General features: G+C 36.3%; 1 protein-coding gene across 1 annotated transcript in view; it reads left to right on the top strand.

The window, feature by feature from the left end:
- DIAPH2 (diaphanous related formin 2) overlaps positions 1–27,745 on the top strand; it is a 249,543-nt gene that overhangs the window by 70,199 nt on the left and 151,599 nt on the right. The window contains exons 20-22 of the mRNA XM_075720412.1: positions 17,655–17,756; positions 19,193–19,287; positions 25,577–25,678. Coding sequence (XP_075576527.1) covers positions 17,655–17,756; positions 19,193–19,287; positions 25,577–25,678 — 299 coding nt within the window. The remainder of the gene's footprint in view (positions 1–17,654; positions 17,757–19,192; positions 19,288–25,576; positions 25,679–27,745) is intronic.

The following is a 27,745-nucleotide window of genomic DNA, read 5'->3' as shown; positions in this document are numbered from 1 at the left end:
GCATTCATTTACATTTGGTACTTATAAAGAAAAGGAAAAGGGATTAGTGCTTTTAAAAAATGGATCTGAATTTGATATGCGAAGAAGCCCAGATCAAATTCACCAGAGAACGTAAAACTTTTACGGGCTTTAACTGGACTTGCTTTTGGCCCAAGTTCTGTAACACAGCTGTATTTGTAGGCGTGAGACAACAAGCTTCAGGTTAATACAGATATCTCTAGTATTAAGCACAGGTGTGTTGTACTAGCTCAGCTATATGCATTGCTTTGGCAAAATAAAGAAGAAAACCCAGCAACTCGTAGTGTATTTGTTTCTGGATTGCAAACTGCAGGTGGCTCCCTTGGTCTTCTGGTTAATTCAGGGTGTGAATGTTTGTTTCCTTTCCCTCCTCAGCCTCTCCTTTTCAGAAGTGTATGAATCCAAGCCGAAGGAGGATGCTGATTCACAGTGTAGGGTCAGCAGTGTTTCTGTATCTTACAGGAATTTCATTTAGTTAGATTGCATGCTTGGGTAATCAGTCTTCATATCTCAGTTTCACACAGAAGTGAAGCAGGCTGGTTTGTTTTCATCTGTCAGTGTATTTGAAATTGTTGTTCTTTTTCAACAACAGAGTAAATTCAAGTATCGTAAAGAAGAAAGAGCGAGTTATTAGTTTGCCATTTTTCATCTTTTCCTTTCCTTCCCAACTGGATTTGTCCAATAGGTAAACTGTCAAATTCAGGGGTGGAAAAACCTTTGCATTGTTTAAATAAACTGATGCCTGAAATTATTACCACTTAGCATAGATTTAGATATGTGTCTCTATGTTTGTATTTTTATATATATTCATATGCATTTTTTGATTCTTAAATGATCTTAGAATTATTCAAACAACAATCACAGTAAATGCATAAGAATATATTACCTGATTAAGGAAAAGAATATTTGAATATAATTACCAATGAAATAAAAGTTTTTCTGCCCAGGAGTGTCAGGGGCAATTGGTACCAGATAACGATACCCAGTCTCGCTATGTTTAAAGCATGAAGAGGAAAAAAAAGGGGGGGAGGGGGGGAAAAGGCGCATGTGTTTTTTTTGTATTCAGTTTTGCATCAGGTGCTAAGGCTTAAATGCAAAAGTTGACTACTTAATAGTTATGCTTTATAAATAATCTTTCAATAGTTACACAGAGAAGCACGGTTTCCAAACTGACCTGAGGAATGATGCGTGTGGTTTTGCTGCAGCTGGGCTATTGTGCAGGAGAATCACAAATGAGGCCTCCCAAGAATTACTTGTATGTGTGTTCCTGTGTAAATGTCTTCATACGAGGAAGCCACTGTGCAAATGGTAGCTGTTCGATAGCACCTGCTCCTGTTGAAGGGAGTGTGTGTCTTTTATTTCAAGAGCATCGGTACCCATTTCATGCATCATAGTACAAAAGGACTGAAATGAGAATAGCATTCTGAAAGGGCCAAAACAAACAAAAGCTTCCAATTAGGAGGCAATGTTTATAAATTTCAGTTCTTCGTATTTTATTTCAAATAACATTTTAGCACACTTACCTTTCAAGAAGTTAAATGGTTCTTTTTCTATGTGGAAGGTAATTTGTAACATTGAGCCACAAAGAACATATATTTTATTTTGAAAAACCATACTGTGTAAAATAGATGTACTGTTGGTATGACCTGCTAGCACTTAGACTACTTACTTACTGGAAGTAGATCAGAAGCTGAATATTCACTCCTAAATTTGTATTTAAAAACCACTGTAACAAAAAAGTCTTTTACTTGCTTTACTTGGGAGTGCCTGACAGTTCTGTGTTGATGGCATTTAACATTAATTCTGTATGATAAAACACAATGTTGTATGCTGAAATGTACAGATAGGCATTCTTGTAAATATTACTGAGAACAAATGAAGGCTATTTTTCCGTAAATGACTTTGCTGATGCTAATATTTTGACCACAAGTTTGGTGGACTAATGTGAGGGAACACTCAAATTTTGTGAAGACTTTCTTTTGAAACATACAGGGAGTTTGAATTGAATTGTGGGGTTTTTTTGGGTTGGTAGGTTTTTTTCCCCCCAGTTTGGGACTGTAGAGTTATTTTCATCATGTGACAGTGAATGAAGAATATCCTACATTTAAAAAAAAAAAAAAATCTATTTAGACTTCCTCAGAAGTTAAGATCAGTCTCAGTTGTGTTATTTTTCTGTATTGTCTTGTTTTCCTGTAAAATCTTATATAAATAATACTTTCAGAATGATCATGCCATAGAGTTGAACAGGTGCAGGAATTTTACTGGTGATCTTGGACTGTAGTACACTTTAATTATGTCTCTTCTAGGACTCTGCTTTTTAAAGCTTTGTGGTATATTCAGAAGGGAAAAACATTAATGAGGGACAGGTCAGATAGATGCAGTTTTCCTAGTTCTCCTATTTGTTTTTCCTGGAACTTGCTTTCTTTACATGTGCAGTAGTTGAAGTTAGTTTTTTTCCGTAACATTGGTGTTGTATCAGAAGGGTTCAGACTGAATAGTTTGGATATTATCTTGGTTAGCATTACATAAAGAACTGTAGTAATTGCAGCTTCAGAAAAGCAAATACAAGTAGTCTGTATGTGAATTAAATTATATTCAGATTAAGAGACAGATGGGAAATAGTTTGAGGTCTGGGATATTTGAAAGTTGCTAGCTTTATTCATTGATTGCTTTGAGGTATATCATAATGTATTCCACACAATTGCTATAGAAATTGAGTTCATTTTCAAAATCATCATTATATCTATTCTGAAACCAGGTCAAATGCTCTAAGGTGGTGGTGATTCCTTCAGTTTTAGTTTAATTAGAACCGTTTAACCCTTTTGAAATGTCACTAGGACAAGTTAGTCTTCCCCACTGGAGACTTGAGGACCAAGGATACAAAATAATAAACCGTGCTAGTACTTCCTGACTGTATTACTTCTACAGATACATGCTGATTATCTGCCTTTTTTAGTGCTAAGTGTGAAACTGAGATTGTAGAGGATGTCACATGTGTCTATGCTTGCTGTAAGACCATCGTTTGGTTAAGAAATCTGTGGAACTGAAAGTGTTTCTGAAGAGTATTAATAAAGAAGCCCCTGCTGCTGAGCTTTACTGCAAGTTTAAATTAGTAATTTTGTCAAAAAGCTTCAGCAGTAGAATTTAAGGAAGGCTATTTTCTTTTTTCTGAAGTATGTCAGGTTTACTATCATAGTTTTTCCACTTAAGTGAAGTATGATAGTTTTGCTGCTTGAGTAATTTTACGTATTTGTTGGTATTCCTTCAGTAAACTTTGGGAACTGCTTAAAAAATTCATAAATTAACGAACCTCTTATATATTATTTCATACATAAAAATCTGATTTTGGAAATGCTAAGAACTGATTTTCAGAAAGTGTGGTTGGTGTTGGGGTTGTGCTGAACTTGTAGAGCAGTGTTTTGTGTTAAAGGCTTGGAAGGAAAAATATGGAGTGAGAACAGCTGTGTATTATCTTAAAAGGTCTCTTGTATGTGTTTTTTAACAACGTTGTGACTGAGCTGTCTTAGTTATAATGTCTTGAATTTTAGGTGGTAACTTATCGAGTTCATGTATTAATTTGTTAGACCTGAGTTCTTAGAATTTAAAAAGGAAAATCTTGAAGAGGAAAGGTGGAAGAGTCAACTCTGACTGTAAAGAAAATCAAGGGCAGGTAAACTCTCACGGGCATGCATTAGTTTTTTTCCTGCATTTGGTGTCTCAGAGGTCCCCATTAGAAAAGAGTAAGGATCACTACTTGTCATACACAGACAAGTGTGTGTTACCCACATAAATATATTCAACAAGTTTGGGATTCCAGCCTCCTGTGCGATAACCTTGTTAGTAGTTAGTACATTCTGTTCCTACTATATGCCTTGTTTTTCTAAGGGAAATGGAGCTTTTGTTTGTAGCAGCTTTATAAAGCACAGCAGAGGAAGAGAGGCAGTTTTGTATTCTGAAATGTCTATTTCGGTCTCAGTGCTCAAATAAACTATAGCACATTTAACGAGCAGTTGAGACAGAGACACATGTACTAGGCACATCAGGGAAAGGGATTGTGTACAAAGACTAATTAGCATGAAATATGAATACATTCATGAAGTAGTCTTGATCTATAATGCTCTTACAGAGAGTATTTCTCTATGAATTGACCGAAAAAGAAATTCAGAAGCTGAACTGAAAAAAGAATCTGTGTTGAACTGAAAAAAGAAGTGGGTTTTGTTTGTTTTTAAACAAACAAAAATCTGTATTCCTGGAATAAAACACATTCTGTATGAACAGGTAAAAAGATTAGACTGAAAAGAATGCTTTCTCTAATGTCAAAACAGAAAAAATAATCCTCAAAAGATACTATTTTTTAAATATTATCGTGCAACTTCATTTTTTTTGCAAGGGAATTTAAGTTAGGCACTAGAAAAATCTATATAATTTGAAGCTTGTTACTCAGAACATGATTAGCCCATTCCATGGATTTTACAGTAATCTTTTGTTAAATGAACTGTTAAGATTATCTGTTGTGGAAATTTTCCTAAATTGTGGCTTATCTTTCATGTGTAAGAATTTATATCTTTGTATGTACATAAAATACAGTGATAATGAGCTGGAGGTCAATCACTTGTCTTTTCTAGGTCTGTGTTCTATAATTCTGTGCAAGATGGTTTTCAAACAATGTCTTTTGCCTTCTGATGTGTTACTTGTAGCTGTAGCTGTGTTTTCTGGAAACTTGCTGAATATTGGTAAAGGAAGCTCCATATCTAGCTACTGCTCAAAAGCTGAGCCTTGTAACGCAGGTGCTTCAGCTGAAGTCGTCACACAGTTGGCTCTGAATTTGTGACCCAAGTGAAGGTGGGAGGAAAAAAAAAAAAAAAGAGAAGTCTGGAAGAAAGGGTGGAAAACAGATCAGCTACTTACCAGGGAAGTTTGTGCTGACTATTAAATAGACTATGCACCTATATTTTAATATCCTGAAAGCTTCCAGCAGAGTTCCGGGAATAACAGTGTGTTTGTTTAAATAAATAAAAACCCACCATAAACAAAGTTGTAGTTATAAGCAAAATTTATGGCCTAACTTGTAAAATAATTCTTTGAAGTCTGTATTAAGGAGATGTTCCCTCCATCTTTTAGCAGCAGTATAGCTAGTACATACTACATTACTTTTTAAATGCACTTTCTCTCAAATTTCTCTTATACAAAATACAATGTGAGGTTTTTCTGTAAAAGTGTAAACTGACAAAATGTGGTCTGATTCATGGCCTAGTTCCAGATAAGTATGGTGCTGACCTGCACCAATGTTAAATTTACAAAAATGCTCCCCACGCCTGTTAGTTTTATGTGCAAAACTTAGTTTTCTTCCTTTTTTGCTGACTTCCCCCCCCCCCCCCCCCCCCCCAAATTCCCTTATCTGTTTTTGAGATTGCAATTTTTATCTAATTTATAGTTGTTGCAACTGTGATGCTATTGGAAGGTGCTTTGAACAGAATATCTGCCATTGCAAGAATTTCTGCCATATATACATAGAGTAAGGATAGGTCCGTTACCTAAATGAATAAAGGTTCTTTGGAGAAAGATATATTAAAAAGCTATCTAAAGGATTAAAAGTTAACAATCATGCTGTTAAGTTTCTGAATTCACTGAGGAATTGAAAATACTAGGTACATAGGCATTAACACAGATAAAAAGCTGATAATTTTGTGGAGTTATTGAATTACTTGTTAATGATCTCTAAAGGATGTAAAGTTGAAATTGCAGTTTTGTACGTTCTGTAAGTGCTGTGTAGTTGTGAGAAACCGAAACTTCTCTGAAACTTCATTCTTTCAGATACCTTTTTCTGTTCTGTAAGGTGGGAATAGAATTATTTTAGAATACTAATATGGAATAATTTCGCAGTGTGAAGAGGCAGGGGGAATAAGAAATTTATGGCTTAAAGGCTTACTAAAAGTAAAAAGTCCACATGGTAATCTGGCTGATTTTTATAAGTCAATGTGGACCTGTCTGTAAGTTATGTATTCTGAACGGTAGTGTGTGTGGAATAAGCTTGGAGGTTTTCCTTTTGACATTTTTTGTTCTTGCATTTGAGACATCTGGATCATTAGCACTGAGATGCTGCCACCTTAATGAATCATTTTAGCCAAAATTTGCTTATGTTGGTAATATAAAGGTAAGCGGAGCATAGATTACACCTGCTAAATTCAGAATATACTGTGGATTCTGTATGCCTATATGCTTAAAATGTGCTGAGGTGAATAGTGAGACTTGACTGTTTGGGTAAAGGTGCGAGAGTGGTAGCTGTGTGTTTCAGGACTATTTTTAGTCTGCCACAGCGCAAGTGGCTTAATTTAGTACTCTGGTAGGTCCCCTAAGACTAATCCTGTAATGTGGAAGTAATTTATCTTCTACCTCTTGAAGGCAGATAATCATTGCGCACGTATTCAGTGAGCACCTGGGTGTTTTCAAGACTCTCTGAGATACTTGGACCTCAAGAAAGCTTTTTCAAGGTAGATCTGTTAGAAGGTACTAATAACATATAAAACCATACAGGGTTGTCTTCAGGCCAGTTGAGCCTGGTATTTTGTCTTCAGCAGGTGACAGATGCTTAGGCAAAAGAGTAAATGTATGTTAGTTAATATATATAAAATGTCTGTCTCTTTGTACATAGACAGGATAAACTAAATAGTGATACTTCCCAGCTCCCAACAGTTGACAGGGTTTTTTTTTGGAGCCAGAGGTCACATCACATATTAGTCTACCCTTGATTGGTTTAGAGTGGACTTGGTAGTGTAGGTTAATGGTTGGACTGGATGATCTTAAAGGTCTTTTCCAACCTAAACGATTCTATGATTCTATCTTTATACATAGTTAAGTCTTCAATGTGTTTTTTCTTCAGTGAACTCATGATCTTTTAGCATTCGTACCCTATGGCATTGATCTTCTCTGTATTTGAAACAGATGTGTCGTTTTCCAAAGTTTCAGTCCTGCTCCTTGGTAGTCTTCCTGGTTCGTTGCCTCCTTTTACTGTCATTGCAAGTTTCATTAATTACTAATTAATATTTACTTTCTCTGTGTTTTTAAAGACCACAGAGGGAAGACCGAAATTGTACCTGATACACAAAAGACAAACCATGATATATCATTGAATGATGGCCAGTATCTGATAAGTATCAGTTGATCTGCCCCAGTTATTGTGGGGGGAGAACCTCATGGTTTTGGTTGCCTTAGTATGGAATCATCAGATGTCTCAATTACTGTTTGTTTTTCAGAGTTACATTAGTATGCCAGAAACGTTTCACTGTCACGGTATATTGAAACCCTATATAACTCTGTTCTTAGTTAGAATGATCATTAGTCAGAATGATTGTAATGTGGAAAGGTGCGATACGTCTTCCGTGTGGCAGTTGCTGTTCCAAACAAGTCACTGTTCTCTAATGTGTCTGGGTAAAACTGTAATTCTAATCTAAATCTAATCTAATAGCCTGTATTCTTGACACTGACATGTAGCAAAAATCTTTGTGCCCACATATGATTAGGTTGAAAGGTATGCTTGTTACAGATTACATGCAACTGATTAGATTTGATACTGTCTACCACAAGGCTGCAATTTCAGACATTTGTTTATGGAAGACTAATTTCTCAACATTTTATAAATAAGGATAAAAGTTGCTATTCGTGTTTATCAACTATCAAAGCTGAGATTTCCAGTCAGCTTCACTGTGCACTGCTTACGGGTTATAGAAATTAATGGAATCTATTAATATAGATAATTTCCCAATTATCTTTAATATGATCATTTTTCCCTGTGAAGTTATGCTTGGGACCTGATGCCTATGAAGGCATCCCTTTGAGTTCTGCTGGCTGCTTAAAAAAATAAATATCAGCCAATTACCAATATTTTTTTTTTAAACTCTAAATTAGTAGGAGAATAGAATGCATTTTACTAAACATTAAACCAAATTTCTTAAGTACTAAGTCAATGGAAATGTAACATTGTTTATGTCACTGTGTAGGTCAGAGTTTATACCCAGGATCTACCACATTACACCTAAAAAGCTACGGTAGATCTTGAAGATGGTAAACATCTTAAGGATTTTGGGATTTAGTGATACAAGTGAAACAATTTGTCATGCACGTTTGTTTAAAACCTTGATGGCAGAGAAATACTTTAAAGAGGGAGAGGATACTGGAATATGCATTTGGAAATATGTATTTTACTTAGTGTTTACATATTTAGTCAGGAGCTTTATATGTCAAATATCACAGTGAAAGAGGAAAAGAAATCAATTTAGCACTTCATATTTACTAAAATGTTAGTTCCATTAAACACCAATATATATTTAACTTGACTGTATAAAGGGATTTTTTGGATCTTGGGATTTTTTTTTAGCTTCATTATTTCTAAAATTCCTTTGGGAAATGCGATTCCCATAAGTGTCTTTATTGGGAAAGATGTGCCTTTTACAAGCCTAATCAAGAGGAGCAATAGCTGAACTATTCATTTAAAAGGTTTTTGTTTACTGGACTTGTCATGGTAATAACAGAAAATGAGTTTATTAAAATCTTGATAAAATATGTTTTGACATTGTGTTTTACATTGTGTTTTTTTTTTTTTTTTTGTCTAAGTCTTGGTGCTTTTCTTTTGCTTTCAAAAGTTATATGGATAACAGGTGTACCAGTTAGCTGTAATTATTTTCCAGATTCTGTCCTATCTCGCAGTTCTCAGGTGATGATGGCCTGATATCAGAGGAAAAAATATAACTGGGACATGGAACTGTCTAAATTAGAAATACTGTTATAGGCAGCGTTTTATTTTTATAGGCAAATGTCTTCTCTGACCCACATAAAAACTTACTACATTACTTCTAAAACGCATTGACTGACCTTTTGGTCATTAGTCAAGCACTAATATATAGGCAGCAAAGACATGCAATGTCTCAGTGCCCAGCAAAACCGACCAAGGAGAAGCATCTCTTCGGAGCAAAAGCCAGCATGTTCACGTTCAGCGTCGCAAATGCTGAAGCAGTGGCAGTGGCAAAGGGAGAAATGGGTTGGACAATCCTGAGGCTTTCTTCTCTATAAATATTCATGGAGAGAAGAGTTCATGGAAAAGGCTGCTAGCTTTTATTCCAGCTTCTCACAGCACATCGTACAACACAGTTAAGTAGGCCCTTTGAGGATATTTTCGGTTTAATCATTGTTTGCCTGCTGTTGTTTGATTTCTAATGTTCAGGAGTACTTTCATGTATTTCTGTGACCATTTGCAATGAATTGTTAACATTTGCTTACTGTCTTTTGGCAAAAGCAACATCTTTTGCATTGGTCTTTAGCAGGGTAAATAGAAGGGGGCAAAATCAGCTTTTTTTAAAATAAAGTATTTGTGGCCAAGACATCTGCTTGATTTCAAGCTGTTGATAGAGAGCTGAAAGCAACTGCAATATGGAGTGGTTAATTAAGTACATTTTAACCGTACAACTTTACTGCGCAAGTTCCTGATGCAGATTTTCAAATTGTGGTTTAAACTTAAATGAGTTACAAGCATTTTAGGGCAGTTTTAATAGAACAAGAAGTATTTCATATAGTTATCAAACGTGGTGGTCAAATATAATAATGATCAATTGTATTACAAGAAGAAATAGGAATATAGATCCCCTGCTTCCCCACCCCCCCAAACTAATTTGTAAAACTAAATCATGATTTTTTTTTTTCCTTCCATAGAACATAATCTGTTGGGTTGATGTCACTTCCTTCAGCTTGATTACATTAATTAGGCAAAAAACATATGAGATTGCAAGAGGTTCCATGGGTTTTTTCCCCTGTCAGTTTTGTTTTTTTTTATCTTGAGAGCTCAAATGAAGATCCACTTTCAGATCAATTGCTTGCTTTCTTTGTAATAAAATTGTTTTCTTTTTTTTAAAATGCAGTACCAGGTGTTTAGCTCTTCTGATTGCAGAAAGGACAGAGTGACAGCAGGAGTGCTTAATTAATTTTACTTCAGGAATTGATAACTGAGTGATTTTAGGTGAACTGCAAAATGCCAGGTGGCATTGGGAATAAACATGAGATCACACAGCTGCTGACTTAATCGACAAGAGGGCGTGGCTAGCATCTCTTAATGCTCTTGCATTTGTCTCTAGATATTTGGGGAAATGGTTTGCTATTTGTCAAAGTTTAAGACCAAATGACAGTGTGGAGACTGTAAACTAATTTCGATACCAAACCAATTTCATCTCAGTTTATGCAGTTCACAAATTGCATGACATTCGTGTTCTGCAGCAGAGATGATGCGGTCCAGAAGAGGAGTTGTGTCTACAGCTGTGCGATGCATCGTCCAGGTGCAGGACCGTGGCATCTCCCAGAGTCTCTCCTGTGGGATCCGTTCTCTGGTTTCATTGGTTATAGGATTGGATAGAGAATACCTCTATGGTCACTGCTCCATTTAGCTTGCACTGTTGTTTTCTGACTTGTTGCCATTGACAGGGCTCCTCTTGTTCAGGATGCTTCTGGACCCATTTGCACTTAGAATCATAGAACTGTTTAGGTTGGAAAAGACCTTTAAGATCATCCAGTCCAACCATTAACCTACACTACCAAGTCTACTCTAAACCAATCAAGGGTAGACTAGACTAAACCATGTCCCCAAGTGCCACATCTACCCGTTTTTTGAACACTTCCAGGGATGGGGACTCCACCACCTCTCTGGGCAGCCTGTTCCAATGCTTGACCACCCTTTCTGTGAAGAAATTTTTCCTAATTTCCAACCTAAACCTCCCCTGGCGCAGCTTGAGCCCATTTCCTCTCGTCCTGTTGCTAACTACTTGGGAGAAGAGCCCAGCACCCACCTCACTACACCCTCCTTTCAGGTAGTTGTAGAGAGCGATAAGGTCTCCCCTCAGCCTCCTCTTCTCCAGACCAAACAACCCCAGTTCCCTCAGCCGCTCCTCATAAGGCCTGTGCTCCAGACCCTTCACCAGCTTCTTGATGGTCAACAGGTTATTTGCATAGTTCGGCTCTCTGTTTCCTTGAGCATGCAAAACTTGGCAGAATTCGCTCTGCTGTGGAACAAGAGTTGGTCATATTTCATCTACTGTACTGAAACAAGTGGTTGGTGGAAGTTCACAGGCTTATGCTAACAGCTATGCTAACTAGGCCTAACCTGTGTGAGCTGCTGCACTGTTCCATTTGAGTGTGGAAGGTATGTGGTTAGGCAAATGGAAAGACATAGTGTTGGTGTACTGGTGAGGGAAGAGAACAAGTGCAAATTTGAGACTACATTATGTTTGACTTTCCTCCCCTTCTTTGACTTTTATTTCCATTCTTGGGTGCCTCTAGAAGTAACACAGAAATAGAAAACTATCAGTAGCTTCCCAATACCATCAACTCAGCCAGGCTTAAAAAGATTTTGTGCTACAAAATATCTTCTAATCTTTCAGTGGCATTCCTAGCTCCTTATTTCATTTTTCTAGCAAGTCGTATCACATAGGGGTTTTTTTTTGAGTGAACTTCTCAGTGTAATTAATAGTTTCATCTCTTCAAGCATACTCCTGTATGTATAGTTGACATTCCTTGAAACTGTATGTTGTCGTGGTTTAACCCCAGTTGGCAACTAAGCACCACACAGCTGCTCACTCACCTTCCCCCACCCCGGTGGGATGGAGGAGAGAATCAGAAAAAAAAGTGAAATTAATGGGTTTAGATAAAGGCAGTTTAATAGGACAGCAGAGGAAGAGAAAGTAATGATGATGATAACAGTAATGTACAAAGCAAGTGATGCACACTGCAGTTGCTCACCACCCACTGACCGATGCCCAGCCAGTTCCCAAGCAGCGATCGCTGCCCCCGGCCAGCTCCCCCCAGTTTCTATACTGGGCATGCCCTCACATGGTATGGAACAGCCCTGTGGCCAGTTTGGGTCAGCTGGCCTGGCTGTGCCCCCTCCCGGCTTCTCATGCCCCTGGCAGAGTGTGGGAAGCTGAAAAGGCCTTGCCTAGTGTCAGCACTGCTTAGCAACAACTAAACCATCAGTGAGTTATCAGCATTATTCTCATAGTAAATCTGAAACACAGCACTATGCCAGCTACCAGCAGAAAAATAACTCTATCCCACCCAAAACAAGGACATATGTACACTTAATTTTTTTCTCCTATACTCCTATATTAGCCCTAGATCTTCTTTCAGGTAAAGGGAATAATAAAGCAATTAATTTCTTTTGTATATTTACTTTTGCTGCCAAATACTAGTAAAAGCATTTGGTAAGCCACTTGCCAGCTGGCAATAAGATGAAATTACTCATTCATTTCCTGTGATAATATCAGGGCATTTCATTTGTTCACTGTGGGTACAGACTTGATAGAAATTGGAGATTAAGGCTCAGGTTCAGATAGGCTAAAGTTCACCTAAATGTCTGCTTTCTCCACACTGTAATTCAATGTATTCCTTTTTGTCTCCCTTTAATTTTCATACTCATCATGTTCATGACTGAGAGTTTTTACAGTTAATTCTTTATTAAAATTATTCATTGCCTATTTAAAAAAAGAAAGGGGTAGGTTAATATGAACTGGACTTTTTGGCTCAGAGTAAAATACTTTAACAGCTCCAATAGCATTAAGTAAAATTATATGTATTTCTAAAAATTTGTCATGATGACTTCTGATGCCATTCAGTAGCTGAATTAATGAACATGTGTAGAATGGTAATTTTCAAGAGCCATGTGTGCTTGCTTTTTTGCTACAGAAGTACAAAAGTACTGGTGGTAGAATGTTTTTCTTAATTACATCTCTGAAATATTTCACCATGTTTGTGTATGCTCTTTACTATGATTATCATTAGTCTTGTTTAATGTAGTTTAAACTTCTATAACATTTTGTTTAGTGTTGCCATTTTTTCTTTAAACCCTACTTGGCTTTCAGGCAGTGCACCTTCTGTGGGATTAAATTAGTTCCCAGCTGAAGGTATCACTAAAGGTACACACTTGAGCTGCGCATGCGTTGCATAATGTAAGATGAAGAGAAAACAGTCCCTTGCAGCATGTTACATCAGCTTTTTTCCTACAACGGTGATAAACAAATATGTTGTTACTAACAAGATAGAACTCTAATCTAAATAATAAAAAAAAATAGGTTACATAATGTTGGTGTTTAGATCTGTATTTTCTGGTCTTCAGAGAGACATCTGCATATGCTAAAACTACCTTTTCCCTTTTTGCTTTATCATATTGTCTCTCTTTCCCTTTCCCTCTCCTGTCTGCTTGAGGTAGATGGTAAAGAAAAGTGAACTTAACCAAAACATTCTATAGGTGTAACTGGTGTGAGATGATTATGCATTAGTGGGTGATTTGTCATTTCAAATAAAATGTTAGTTTGTTTTTAAAAAAAATGCTTGCTTCTTTCTTACTTCTTCCAAACTGAACGGGGAAATAGTTTTAAACAACTAAGAGTATAATTTTCTGCATTTCTTCAAAACAAAAAATCCACATGTGTATGTGTGTCTGTGTGTGTGTATATATATATGTGTGCGTATATATATTTTCCAGATGAGTCCAAGTATTAATCTACATGATTTTGTGTGAAAAGGGATTAACCCTCAAGAAGAAACACAAAGATGTATGGTAGGGGATTTAAAAATGTTTTGAATCAACCCAACAGCAGTGCATTCGCGTTGCTAGTTATCCCAGACATGGTGATCTGAAATAGGAGAGGACAACCTGGCAGGCCCTTTGCAGTCTGAGCCCTACTCTGCTGGCACCCAGGCTTCTTTTCATGTGCTGACAAAATACTTGGGCTTCTGGACTGTCTGAGAACTTGTGAAGGAGCTATTCATAGCTTCTGCAAAGAGCGACTTGCTCGAGTACCTGGGCAGGCTTAGCCGCTTATTGGAGGCTTCTGCCATCATTCAGGGCAGTTAATGCAGTGGAGGACTGACAGGAACTTGATTAGTGAGTATGTTCTGGGAAGTGAAACAGGTGAGCCATCAATTTGGAAGGCTGAATTTGGATCAAGCCTGATTTATGTCGGGGAAAAGCTAGTCATGCGTTCTGAAATGAGGCAAAGTTAAGCAGGGTCCTCAGAGGTGGATGGCTAGCTCAGCAGGGATTTGCGTGAGATGGACCCTGTGGAATAAAGCTTCAGACTTGGAGAGCTGACCCATTTCTTTCAGTGTCCTATTGCTTAACCAGTTGTTGTGGTTAGAAAGTAAGGAAACTTCTTCTCTGCTACACCTTTTTTTCTAAAATATATGGAAATATGTATGATTGTCACTAGCTCTAAGTACTGCCTGTAAGACTCGTCGGTTTGAAAACAAGCTGATTTTGAATGAAGATGTAAGCTAGTGCCATTATCAACGTGCTGTAATGAATAATCACAGCACTAAAATCCAAGGTCTGTATGAAGTAATACAGATGCTTTAGCTTCCAGGTTGATTTTTCGTCTTGCTTTTTTGAGCTACTCTATGTTGACTGCTATAAAATCCTTTTTTCATCTCTCCCTCTGGTTCTGTGGCATGAAACCAAAAAGCGTGTCTCATCTTTAAACAGGCACTTGTGAAGGAAGTACCTGAAAAGGATTGGGAGGTTGGTCAGCAGTGGTGTATTGATTCTGAAATGTATCAAGTAGCTTTTTATATATTATTTTTATAATAATTATTATAATATATATTTATAATTATTTTTAAAAAAATCTCTAATCTATGGTCCTGTCACAGTCGAGTCACTGCTAAGACTGTGTGATCAGAGGGAGAGAGCGCCACGAACAGAAGAGGGAAGGGCATGGGGTTTGATAGCTCTCTGATGCTTAGTGTAACCTCAAGCATGGGTCAAACGGTGTTGGAGACATTCTAGTAATTTAGTGTCTCTTTCTGGCTGTGAGTCTTAGGTTGGGAAGAGTGGTGTTGATGCTGGATTGCGACTTTGGTGCAGTCACGTAAGTGTCTGGTTTGAGTATTTCTCCATGGTTTTTTTGTGAATTGTCATAAAGCTAATTTAGTCTTTAAAGCATCAAGCTTGAAAAGATAAGAACCTTCGCCAAGAACACCTTCTCTGGTCTTTTCCAAATGGAAAAGTTTTAATCTAACCCAGACATTAAATATGTATAAAATGGATGATTTATATGTGATGGTGTTACAGCACTTCAGGCTTAAGCGGGTATGAGTAGCCATGGTTTGTTATAAAACTTTAGAACGTTTGGTCTTTTGTGTTCTAAATGTGGTTACTGGTTTCATAAGTGCTAGAAGAGTGCAATCTGGAAACAGGTGAGGAAGGGTAATAATGAAAACTGGTTGGTTGCCCTGTGCGGGCAGAGGTACCGTTGTGAATTCTGACTTAGCCCATCCTCCGTGTGTCTCTTTCTAAAAACGTGTTCAAAAAACGGGTAGATGTGGCACTTGGGGACATGGTTTAGTCCAGTCTACCCTTGACTGGCTTAGAGTAGACTTGGTAGTGTAGGTTAATGGTTGGACTGGATGATCTTAAAGGTCTTTTCCAACCTAAACGATTCGATGATTCTATTCTATAAAATACTGTATGGCTAAAACCTGAACCCCCCAAACCGCTTTTCCCTTTTTGATACTGTAGTAGCTGACTAACTTAATGCGTGTTTTGAGTTGGGCTCGTGTAACACCTTTGCCCTTGACCTCTTGCTCGCAAAGGTGTTTCTCCCACTTGCTGTGTCTGATCAGGTGTATGTGAATTACCACTGTGGGGAAAAAAGTGACCTTTGTGTGGGGTGACATTTGGTAAGAAAAACATCTGTGTTTCTTCTGTTTTCTTTTATAACTTCATATTTGTGTTACCTCTGCAGTTTTGTAAGCTACAAGACTGAAATGATTAGCACTGGCTTTGTGTGTGCATAGTCGTAGCTGGTTGCAGAACAGATTTGTGTTTAGTGTTCACAACTAACGTGACGAGTATAGTACTCTGAGCAGATTGTGAGGGCGTGCGTTGTTCAACACTTTAAAGACCCAATCATATATGGAAATCCAGAGGGTTTAATACTTAAACAGCTGAAGTTTGGAATAGATCACTCATCTTCTTGAATCACTTCTCACACCTGTCTCAACAGACACAAATGTAGGCTTCTCAATTGCTTCTGTTCATATAACAGAACTCATAATGTTTATTGCCTTCTCATGGGACAACTAATTTTTAACTCTTGGGTATTTTTTGTTTGTTTTGTTGAGCACCTCGTTTTATTTCCTTGTTTAATTGAGAACGCTTAGTGATAAGGGTGTGATTATTTCATGGAGTGGCACTTCAGGATTTTAAACAGTAGTTCGTTATGGCTAAAGGGTCAGTGCTGGTGGGAATTCTGAGTATTATCTGTGTATTAGCAAGTTGACGTGTAGCTCTGTCCTTTCGCAAATACAAAGCAAGCTGGTCCTACTTGTGTAGTTAGGCTTGCAGAACAGTGGCGGGCCAAGGGGAGAGCAAGTATTGCATTGTTGAATTGTCTTTTCTGTTCAGCTTTTTCTGCTTTAGGCATTTTAGAGGTAGCTGGGGATAAGAGAACTATCTTGTACTAGCTTACTTAACACTGGTATGAAAATGCCCAAGGTAAACTAATTATTCAAGTGGTATAAACCCAGTAGAATTATTTTATGCCAGTTGTTTTCCTAGTGGTAATGTGTGTAAGGAGAAAAATAACTGTTTTCTTTGTTCTGTTTTTGTAAGAGATTGAAACTGAGGCTTTGCTGTTGTTCTTCACACTAAAAATGAACATCTTTTTCTTGGGAGATACCTGTAATAAAGCCCATGCTGATGAAATTAGAACAGCAAAAGACAATGCTCACAGAAAAAAGGCATATTTAGTCTGCTTAAAACTTCCTCTTCATTTGATTTCTAAGTTTTTAAGTTACTTTTGATTGACTTACATTAATTAAACTTAATGAATATTTTAAAGCATGTTAAGTTTCTATTGCTTCAGTGCCAAATATGTTATGTGATATTTAAAAGGAAATAAATCCTTGTTAATGGGTTTACTTAATTAATACTTAAGAAAATTCTGTAAAAATTAAGTATGTTAAATTATGCAAAAAATCAGCATATATTTTAAGTATTTCCATACCATGTACTTTCTATGTAATTTTAAGTACTGAATGTAAGGCTAGCAATCCTTGCTAATTTTAAAAAAAAAAAAATCAATTTAAACTATGTGGTGTTTTCTTATTTGGTTTTGCTCTTTACCATTGACAACAAATAATTAGTAAAAATCTACCTTTATACAGTGTGATAATTCTCAAATGATTTATCTTACTGGTTTTGGATGAAGAACTTCAAATGGTATTTGAGTTACTAATATTTCAACAGAGGGCACTCATGTGCTTTGAGGTAACACCAAATCCCTGTGTTTTAAAAGGTGCTTGGAATAAACTGGAGCTGAAGATAACAAATTTTATGGGTTTAAATATATAAATATAATTTGATAGTGCTTGGGAAAATTGGTCATTGTTATATGAACATTTTCATTTCATGTTCCTCCTAATTTTGTATATTTGCTTTGTTTCTTTGGATATTTTAGAGTACATTGAGGCAGTGCATTCATTTTGCCTTAAACTAATTCTAATAGATGCATTATTATGGCTTTCTAGCTGAGTTGCTATTAGTCTGTTAGACTTAACAGTTGTAATAATGAATTGGAATTTAATAAATACTTTCTTTACAGCTAAGAAGGCAGCAGAAGAATCAGAAGAAAAGAAAGCAGCTCAGTCAAAGAAAAAGGTTAAAGAATTAAGAGTTTTGGATGGAAAAACAGCACAAAACTTATGTAAGTGATGTCAAATGCATTGGGTGAATATCTAAAAAGCATGTACACATGCCTGTTCTTAAATGTTTTCTTTTTTGTTTACATGTGCAATATTATTTTTCTAAAAACTGGCTAATGTGAACATGAGTCTTAAGTTCAGAAGTGATTACATATACGATTTGAATTCACTACACAACTTGGGAAAACTTAAAGCAACGTGGAAAGATGATGTAGACTTAAATGCTAATGAACTGTATATTTTTTTTGTAACAAGAAGTTGATTCTTTCATTAATTGCCTTAGGCTGGAAGTATAAGAGAAGGCACAGTGTTGGTAGGTTTTGTGGTTGGGGCTGAGAAGCCGTTCCTAACAGTTCTTTCTGGTTCGAGCAATGGAGGAATAGAGCTTGATGGGGTTAGACTTTTAAAGAGAAAAATATTACAAAATAGGTTGTTAGGTGCAAATACTACTACTATACTACTACTATAGATTGTAAGGAAAACAGCCCCACCTATTACTTTTAACTTCCTGCTTCTCTCTTTAATTATGGAGGGAAATCAATCATTAAGAGTAGTAGATTCTTTTATTTGAATCAGAAATACCATAAAATGTCACTAGTCCATCTATGCCTGTGGCAAATGAAGTATGTAAAACCAAATCTGTGCATTGTTTATTACCACATCCATGAGCACATTTTCTTAAGCAGAAAATGCCCTATGACACAAGTGATATAAAATTTTGAGTTCTGAAAACATGGATGCAGGAAAATCAGCCGTAGTAGTTAGGTTGAATATACAGCACTTTATTAAATTGGTGTCCTAATCCGGCTGTGTTGGGATACTTTGTAGTTTGAGTAGGGCTCTGAGATGTGAGATCGTGAGATCAAATTGCTTTGAGAACTCCTGTCTTTAAGGGGGTATACAATATACATTGTCTCTTGTATAAGTTCAGTTACCCTAAAAAGTGGTAGAGTTAGGGTATTGGTTTTTTTGTCTTTGCCCAGCTCTTCATTATCCTGTTGACATGGAACGTTTTCTAGAAAGTCATGTAAATATCACTCAACCAATTGTAAATGCAGTACAGCTATTCATACATGGTTATGAAAGCAAAAAATAATAGCTAAAGTCTTCTAGTGGCTGAATTAAGTCTTTAAATAGTAGTGCAGATATGTTACCATTGATAAAAAAAAGGACTTTATTGCTAGAGATAACACTGCTAGGGAGCAACTGAGGCTGATTAAACAGTTGAAACTGTTGTCATAGTTTCATTTCTTAGAAGTAAAATTTGTAAGTTTGAACTGCAATAGTGTGGCTCATCTACTGTTTTATGTAGAAAAGTTCTTCATTGTCAATCATCTAAATTTGGAACAAGATATGATTTTTGAGTTGCTAGAAATTCTTTGCCTTATGTCAATCTTTTTGACATTTTTGATTCTAATTATTTATTACTGAATTTCAGCAATATTTTTGGGTTCTTTCCGTTTGCCTTATGAAGAAATAAAAAATATAATTTTGGAGGTTGATGAAGAGAAGCTGAATGAATCCCTGATTCAGGTATGTGAAAATGTCTCCTTTTTGCGGATTGTTTTCCGCATAAAAATGCTGTAAAGGTATAAGAATTCAAAACTAAGAATAGTATAGAGTTTTCTGGGTATCAGCTACAAATGTATCAGCTGTGTTTCCCGTTTTCTTTATTTCACTTCTACTTTTGAATATGGTTGATTATAGCAGAAAAACTGTTTTTTAAAGACACTGTTAACAAAAGTACTTTTGAATCTAACTTTATGGAGCTCCTCTTTCAAAAGGAAGTATCTGATAATTCTAGTTTTTCAGTTCTGAAGGCAAGCATTTACCAGATTTAGGCTGGTGGATAATGAAGTTTCATGAGTCGTCTTGTGGAAACAGCTCTGCTTGTCAGTAGTGGTAGGTGAAACTACCCGAATGTTTCAGAATGCTGCTACAACCCAAAACCCATCTGTAAATCAAACATGCTCTCAAGCTGGTTTGGTCTTATTTTGAGCCCAAACTCTCTCAGCTGGAGAGAAGAAAGTATGGTATACAGCTTCTTTGCATCCCCCTCTCATTTCCTCGCAGTAGGAGGAGAGCGAGTGTGCACACTGCCCCTCGTAATCTCTGGGGCATGACAGAGTGCAACAGAGAAACATGTAAGTTTAAAATGGCATGCACATGTAGCACACCAATGGTACTGGTGTCGAATTGCTTTATTTCAGTATCATACACAGATTGATTCTAGCTAACATACTCAGCTTTACTTATCCTTTTGACCTTCCCTGTCTCCTGCTTGTACCCCCGTCCCCCCAAGGCTTTCTAAATCAATTTCTTCTCCCTTTCTTGGACCTGGAAAAAGGTTATTCCACGGACACTGGGCTAAACTGAGTTGCCTGGTCTTTTCACAGTTAGTTATGTAATGCATAACTTCTTCACATTTTAACATGAATGTTTTTTAACAAAATTACTACGTTGCAAAACATACAGGGAAAATGGAATTAAATTTATTAAGTTATATTTAATTGTCCTTTGTCTGCAGTTTTTCTTGTGTCATCAAGGCCCTCTTGCATTTCTGGAGTTTTGTTCTTAAGGCCCTAAAGGAAGGGCTGCTGCTTTCTCATAGGCCTCAAGCTATTGGACTCACAGCAGTACATACAGTTATATTTTCTCATAGTGTCATATTCTGAGACTTATACCACCTAATCTAATGTGCTTGAAAATATAGATTTGGTATCCAAAATTCTCATTCATATTTGATTTGGGATAATACTTGATTTATTTTTTTAATTATTATTTTATTTTTGGGTTGCTATAGCATAATGTTTTTGGAAGTTCCCATTTGATGGGAAACTATGTCCAGCCTGACGCTATCTGATGTGTTTCACTTCAGGCCATGTCAGCATGAAATTGAATGGTTTCGAGTAAATTAAATACAAAGCATTTCTAATTATATATTCACATTGCTAAAAATACCATCTTTGGCTATTAAGTATGTTGACTAAGAAAAAGCTTGTGCACATGATATGTAGTATTTGGAAATACAAAGTCTTAAGTTTTTGTTTATTGATAAGGGATATCAGACCATTTCACTGAGAAGCCTAGAGGATTAGTAAAATAAAAAAGCAACACGAAGAAAAAACCCGCCTTGAATACCTCAAATGCAGAATAGTTTCATATTGGTATAGTTATCTCTACAGGTGCAGAGACATCTTGAGGCCTGGATTAATAGAAACAGGATGTAATATGTTATGCTGAAGTATAAGTTCATGGTCTTACATGTTAATTGTAAAATGCTGGAAGCTAATGTTGTAGTGGCTGCGTATCAGTTGGAAATGATTGAGGCGCTGTGCTCAACAGGGCAAGTGTAGCTCCCACTGTGGTGTAGCTGTACGTGGAGCAGCTAAGCCCTCGCCCAGTCCCAACCACTTGCCCTGGCCAGCTTCTCAGGGCAGGGGGGCACGTATTTGCAGAACGAGAAACAGAGGTGGTCTTCAAGCTGCACGAGCACTGTTCAGTAGCGGCTAAAACATTGGTGTGTTTTCAACACTGTTTTGGTCACAAGTCAAAACAGCACCATAGGGGCTGCTATGAAGAAAATGAACTTCATCCCAGCCAGGCCCAGTACACCATTAAAAAAAAAAAAAAACAACCAAAAAAAAACCAAACCAAAAAAGGTAAATGTGATTGCAAGGTGTATCAGGTCAAGTATTTCCAGTAGAGAGGATAATTACTATGCTTTTGAATAATGCACTTCTAAGACCTTATCTAAAGTACTTGGTACATTTCTCAAAAATGAATTTAAAATGGAGAAGCTGAACTTAAAAACTACTTAAGTTGATTGAGGGATGGAGGAACAGTCTACAGAAGGAAGCTAGAAAAGATTGGCTTGATTAGATTAGCAATATAAATAGCTGAGAGAGGATATGACTACATTATAACTATATGGGGAGGAGAGTGATGTGCATAAGCACTGGGAAGAAAAATGAAGTTGCATAAGTAAAAAGGCAATGCTAACACCAGAATAAATGTATATGAATTCATCATGAATGCAACTATCTAGAAACTCAGCTGCCTGTAATCTTCAAAAAACCAGAGGCTTTGGAGGTTGGTCCGTTTCTGAAGGGAATGGTGTGGCAGAGTTGCTTCTAACTCAGAGATTTGACTGATAACCACCAAGCAATTCTTCTCTGTTTCTTAAGATATTCTTAGAAATGTGTTGGGGTAAATGGGCTGTGTCATCTATTTCATGTTCAGTCTATTCTGGTTTATTTTTATTCTGATCTCCTGACTGAGTTATTAACTAGTTTACCAGTTTAACAGTTTTCAATACTACTGATTGGAAAAATTTTACAAAGCAAACCTCGCTTTCTTTCATGCTTAGCAAAACTTGTACTTGATAAAAATGCACATCTGGAAACTGCTTTGTTCTAAATGTCAAGGTGGTGAAAGCCAAATGGGTGTAGCATAACTGAGCATATAGAAAAGTGCTTTTTCAGTTAAGCTTCTCAAGTCCTTGTTTCTTGCTACTTTTAAAACTTATGTAGTAATACTTATTAAAATTAATGGGATTAATCAGTTTGAGTACATGGTAGACTATATACTGTTGTAACTCTTCCGTGAGGAAAACACCCTAGGAAAAAATATTCTCAATTCCCAGTGTGTCTTTGAGATAAGTTCTTGTAAACATGCAGTTGTCAAACATCACGTTTAGCAGAATTCAGGGCATTGTGACAGTGAATAGTGAGTGAGATTTCTACTGCCTCTTATGTTTATGTAATCCATTTTTATTTACCCTATTTTTACTTAAACCCACATCATCATAAATACATTTGAAAACTCTGTTTCCTAAAGTACTGACAATGATTTAAGTATGTGATCACTGAATGCTTTAGCTTCATTTTCAGTTATTCAATACAATTAATGAAAGTAAACATATTTAAACATACACATATATATACACACAGAGATATATATATGGGGGGCTGCAGTGCCAATAGAGCTAAACCCTCCTCCTTAGAAGCTGAGGGTAAAATGAGTTGATCTGTTGGCTCTAGACCATAAAGGGGTGTGGATGAGGAAAAAGAAATGATTGTGTGCTAACAGATTTTGGTTATGTGGCTAGAAAAAAAAAAAAGGCAGTTTTAGTAGTAGGTACTTGTATTTCTGCATTGATGGAAAAAAGAATGTTTTACAGTAAGTTTATTAATGTGTAATGAAATACACATTTCTGACAAATACTGTGAAATTACTGATGACAGCATTTGGTAAATAATCTACGTAATGGAAACAGGTTAGAAAAATTACATTATTTACTTAGTTCATGTCTTTGATCTTTACTGTCATTAAACAGTCAATTAAATGAACAAGAATGTTTTACAGATCCTTATTTTTTTTGAAGTAGAAATTTGTGGGACATGGTTTTGGGTCAATAGGAAAGGAAGCATGCTCAGGTTTAAACATGAGGCCATAGCTTAGTTGTATGACATCTAGGTGAATCTGATGCTTATCCCTCTCAAGTATATTGAACTCTGCTCGCTGAGACACTCAGTAGCTCCCTGTGTAAGGCAGGGGGGCGGTGGGGAAGGAAAAAGAAAAAAGAATCTTTGTTACAGGGATGCTTTGTATGAGACTGTTTGTCATCTTTATTTTTCCTTTTTAAGATGGGTGAATGTTTGATTCTTTCAGCTTGGAGAATTAAGTTAGCTATCACTTGCAAATTTGACAAATTAGACTGATGCCTTTCTGAAAGTTGTACCATAATGCCTACTTCATCAAGCCTGGCAGAGGGATCAGTAATCAAATTCTCCTAACGAATAAGAATATTCCAAGAGTGATGGCAAGATTGGTATGTTCTAAAAATAAGATGTGTACCTCTAATAGTACAGGTTTTCTCCGATTAAGATTTTTATATCTGGAAAAGATAAGCTTCTACAGCACTGGTTGCTTTTCTGATTTTAAAAGGCACATAACCTTTTTTCATATCAGAGTCTTTTTGTGACATAGACCTAAACGGTCATTAGCGGCTCTCTGAGAGTGTCAGTGTACACATCCCTTTTATTCATATCTTATGGGAACACGTGGCAACGCACTTCTGCTGGTGGGAGGAGAACTGTTGTGCTATTAACCTAACCAGAAGAGCTTCGAGTTAAAGGAGCATGTTCTGAAATGTTCTACTCTGACTAGTGTTGCTGAAAGTATCAAAAGATTTAATTTTTGTAGCTGTAGCACATTACCTTATCTTCATTAAAATCCGTGTTGTAATTAAAATGCTGTAGAATTGCATATTCCATAGACACTTTCTTGGAAGTAAGCCTCTAAACCTGATGGTGGTTCTACCATTTACTTATGCAGGTTTCAGAGGGTGGCTTCATAAAGTAGGAACTTCTTGTTGAAGAACATGGACTTACCCCTTTTCTCTTTAATACCTCAGAACCCACTATGTTTGTGTAGAAGAAAAAATTATTTCTGTGTAAAGGCATTTTTTTTCTTAGTTATTTGGTACAGGAGTCATTACACTGTGGAGCTGGGTGAATCTCTTGCCGATTTTTCAACAGATATTAATAACAAAAGTGCGCTATTTCTTTGGCTCCTATATGCATATTGAGTGTCTATACAATATCCAGCATACAGAAACAGGTCACCTCCTTTTACTGTGTGGTTAGGCAATTACCACCCTCCCCTTGAAAATCCCCCTAAGGGCCACGGTGGGACAGCAGGAGGGACACTGCGTTCACCTAGATCTGGACGTATTGCTGCCTCTCTTCTACAGGTCAATGTCTCCAACTCGGTCCCTTTGATTTCTTCAGTGGCTAGTGCTTGCCCGTAACTCAACACCCTTTGAAATTCCACAGAATCACAGTTGCCTCCAAGCTACTACGGTGTTTTGGATCCCATATCCAGTATCCAAAACACTGCATCATTTTTGTTCCTTGATTTTCCTGTCATGAGTCTTTAATGCTAACAAAGGTGATTGGTGGAGACTGGAAATGAAGTAAAGGGCACCCTCTGGGTGTGGATGGCCTTAGTGTAAGCATATCAGTTAATAATATTTTAATTCACTTTGGTTTTTTGATCTTGAGATTTATGAGCCTTTTTGAACAAAAAAGGCCTATTGACTCTTGCTAGCTGGCTTGAATGTGAATGTATGCCCTTTTTCCCTTGAAGAATTACATTATTGTTTTGTTTGCAACTAACGTATGCTAAAGTTCTACTGAATATCTCTTAAAACAAAATATTCTTCGACCTTAATATAAATATTTTATACATTGAGCCTATCTGTATTTTGAGATATTAAGATTATATAATAAGTCAAACAATTTTGTTTGGGGAGATGGATAAGATTTCAAGCAAGTCCTACTTTTTGCTGAGTTCCAGTATATTTGCCATCCAGAAGATCTGTACAATTTTGAGATACTGCTCTTCTTTTTGTGTAAAGTGTTTTTAAGTGAAGTTTTTGCATAGCTATTTTGAATGTCTAAAGATTTTTTTTCTTTTTGAGGTAGTTATGTGTTGCTTTACACAGACGCAATCATGAGGGCAAATAAGGATTGTAGAGTATAATTCTTCAGGGTCTGACAGCATCAAGTAGTTCTGTCTAACTTTTTAATACTGAGAAGGCATTCTTCAGATTAGAGACTGTAACAGAGGTGCTGATGTCTGTATTAAATAATTACTGGTTTGATTTCATGTTTATGTAGTGTTAAAGCTGCGTAAACAAAATAAGCTTCCCATAATTTCCTCATGCATTTCCATGTTGTAGTATTTTAAGCTGGTTATTTTAAGATCTCACCTAGTTTAATGTAATAAATTTAATATAATGCCTTGTTTCTTTTAGAACCTAGTGAAGAATCTTCCTGAGCAGAAAGAACTCAATGCCTTAGCCGAATTAAAGGATGAATATAATGATCTTCCTGAGCCAGAACAATTTGGAGTTGTGGTATGTATTAGTGCAGTAATTAACTGGAGAGTTCGATTTCGTCAGACAGTTTAAAAAGAAAAATTGTAGGTTAAATTATTTTGGTTAGTGTTTTTGCAAGTGCTGCAGTACAAAAAGTTACTGTCTATTTATTGATGAGTAATAATGTAAAAATCTTTGTAAATACATATTAGGTGTTTTTCTGGAAGAAAGTATGGTATGAAATTAAGAGCAACAGGCCCTTCTGTGCCAGACCAAACTTTTGTCTGACTGTCTGGCCTTGTATGCAAGACTTGTATGTTTATTAAACACTTACGGAGAACCCTCTAGGTTCAAGTAGTTAAACTTCCAAGAGTTCATAAAAGGCCCATTAACTTAATGGCATTGACACCTTCAGTAAATTTATTCTGCTATATCAAAAACTGTAAACAGATGAAAGAGTTAATCTGTCCATAATATCTCATGTAATGTTTTACCCTTTGGGTAAAAAAAAAAAAGTGTGTGTGTATATATATATTTTATGTGTATATACACATGTATGTGTGTATGCCTGTACATATAAAATATATATCTATATATGCAAACACATAGAAACTTGCAAAACTGCTCTAGAAGAGGTGTGGATTCATAATAGAACTGAAATTGTAGATCGTATTCTGTTGCATTTACTAGAGTTCAATACATATAGTTATTCCAAAAGTAGGGATATTGAGTATTATAATGGCTAGAACTTGTCTCTGAATGAAATTATAAAATGTGCATAAGTTGCAATCAAGTACCAGCGTGTATTAGGGTATGGTACAGAGTACTAAGCTAGGACTTGGAAGACTCTTTTTCTGCTTCTGGTCTTCCAAAGATCTGGTAAGTCCTTAGGCAAATTAGTTCCTGTTTTCACTTCACTTTGTCAGTCTAAAAGGTTATAATGACGATAGCCTCTGTAATGTGGTTAGAATTTATCCCAAACTCCACGGCAGCTAGGTTTGCTCTTGCTGGATTTTTATGGTGTTATGCACATTAAAATGTATTAAACCAGAAATAGACGTCTCTTAAAAGGAAAGAGTGAAACCAGCTTTGTACTAAAAAGCTCCAATTTGAGCATAGCTTGGCTTCAGAAGTGCCTTTGGAGTGATTTTGGGGGGTGGGGGAGGACATGGGACAGACATAATTTGACCTAATGAGATTTTTTTTTTTTTTTTTTTTTTTTTGGTGGAGGATTAAGAAAATGAAAGATATCAATGACTTCTTTTGAAAAACTTAAGGGTATTGATTTTATTTTTTTAATAAATGGCATAAAGTTCCAAAAATGTTTTATTTCAAAACAAAGATGAGGAATTTTTGGTAGAAGTGAGATACATTGGTAGTCTTATTGCAAGGTCTGCAGTAGGAAAACATTACCATCTATTTATTGATCAGTAACAATCTAAAAATCTCTATAAATAAATATTTGGTGTTTTTCTTGAAGGAACTGTGGCATGCAAGATATAGAAAAATATAATTTTAGTATAATATTTTAATATATCTTATAGATATATATGAAAACTTATCCATATATACAGATATATGGATATATGCTGGTATATATTATATGCATATATTCTATATAGTATTTTATGTATTTTTTATATATACACATATATAAAAAAAATCTGTTTAAAAGCACTGGAGGAATACTTTGTTCCCTCTTTGTCATGTAACACACACTTTCAGAGGGACTAACACAACGTGGTGAAGTAACAGTCATACTTCCAGCCCTACAACAAGCTGGGCTGTGATCCCTGGGAAGGAAGGCAGGCCAGAACAATTGCCCTGTCTACTCTCTGCTTCCTGCCTATTTTTGAAATGGCAATGAGCAAAGGCTGCCAGGGAGTGACTGATTTACCAAATGAATATGTCCTTATTTCCCTCCTGCATAAATAATGCCAAACAAAGTAGGAAATTACTTAGATTTTGTGTAAGGAGAATATCTGAAATGTGTCCAAGGAAAACACAGAATGGAAGCAAGCAAGGTGGAGGCATTAGGACAAATGAAGACCCTGATGTCTATGAATTCTATTCAGTTAACTATTTAAAATAAGCCTAGAAATTCAG

This window comes from Pelecanus crispus, chromosome 13 (assembly GCF_030463565.1).
Source record: "Pelecanus crispus isolate bPelCri1 chromosome 13, bPelCri1.pri, whole genome shotgun sequence".
NCBI lineage: Eukaryota > Metazoa > Chordata > Aves > Pelecaniformes > Pelecanidae > Pelecanus > Pelecanus crispus.
This window is presented reverse-complemented; position numbering and strand designations above follow the sequence as displayed.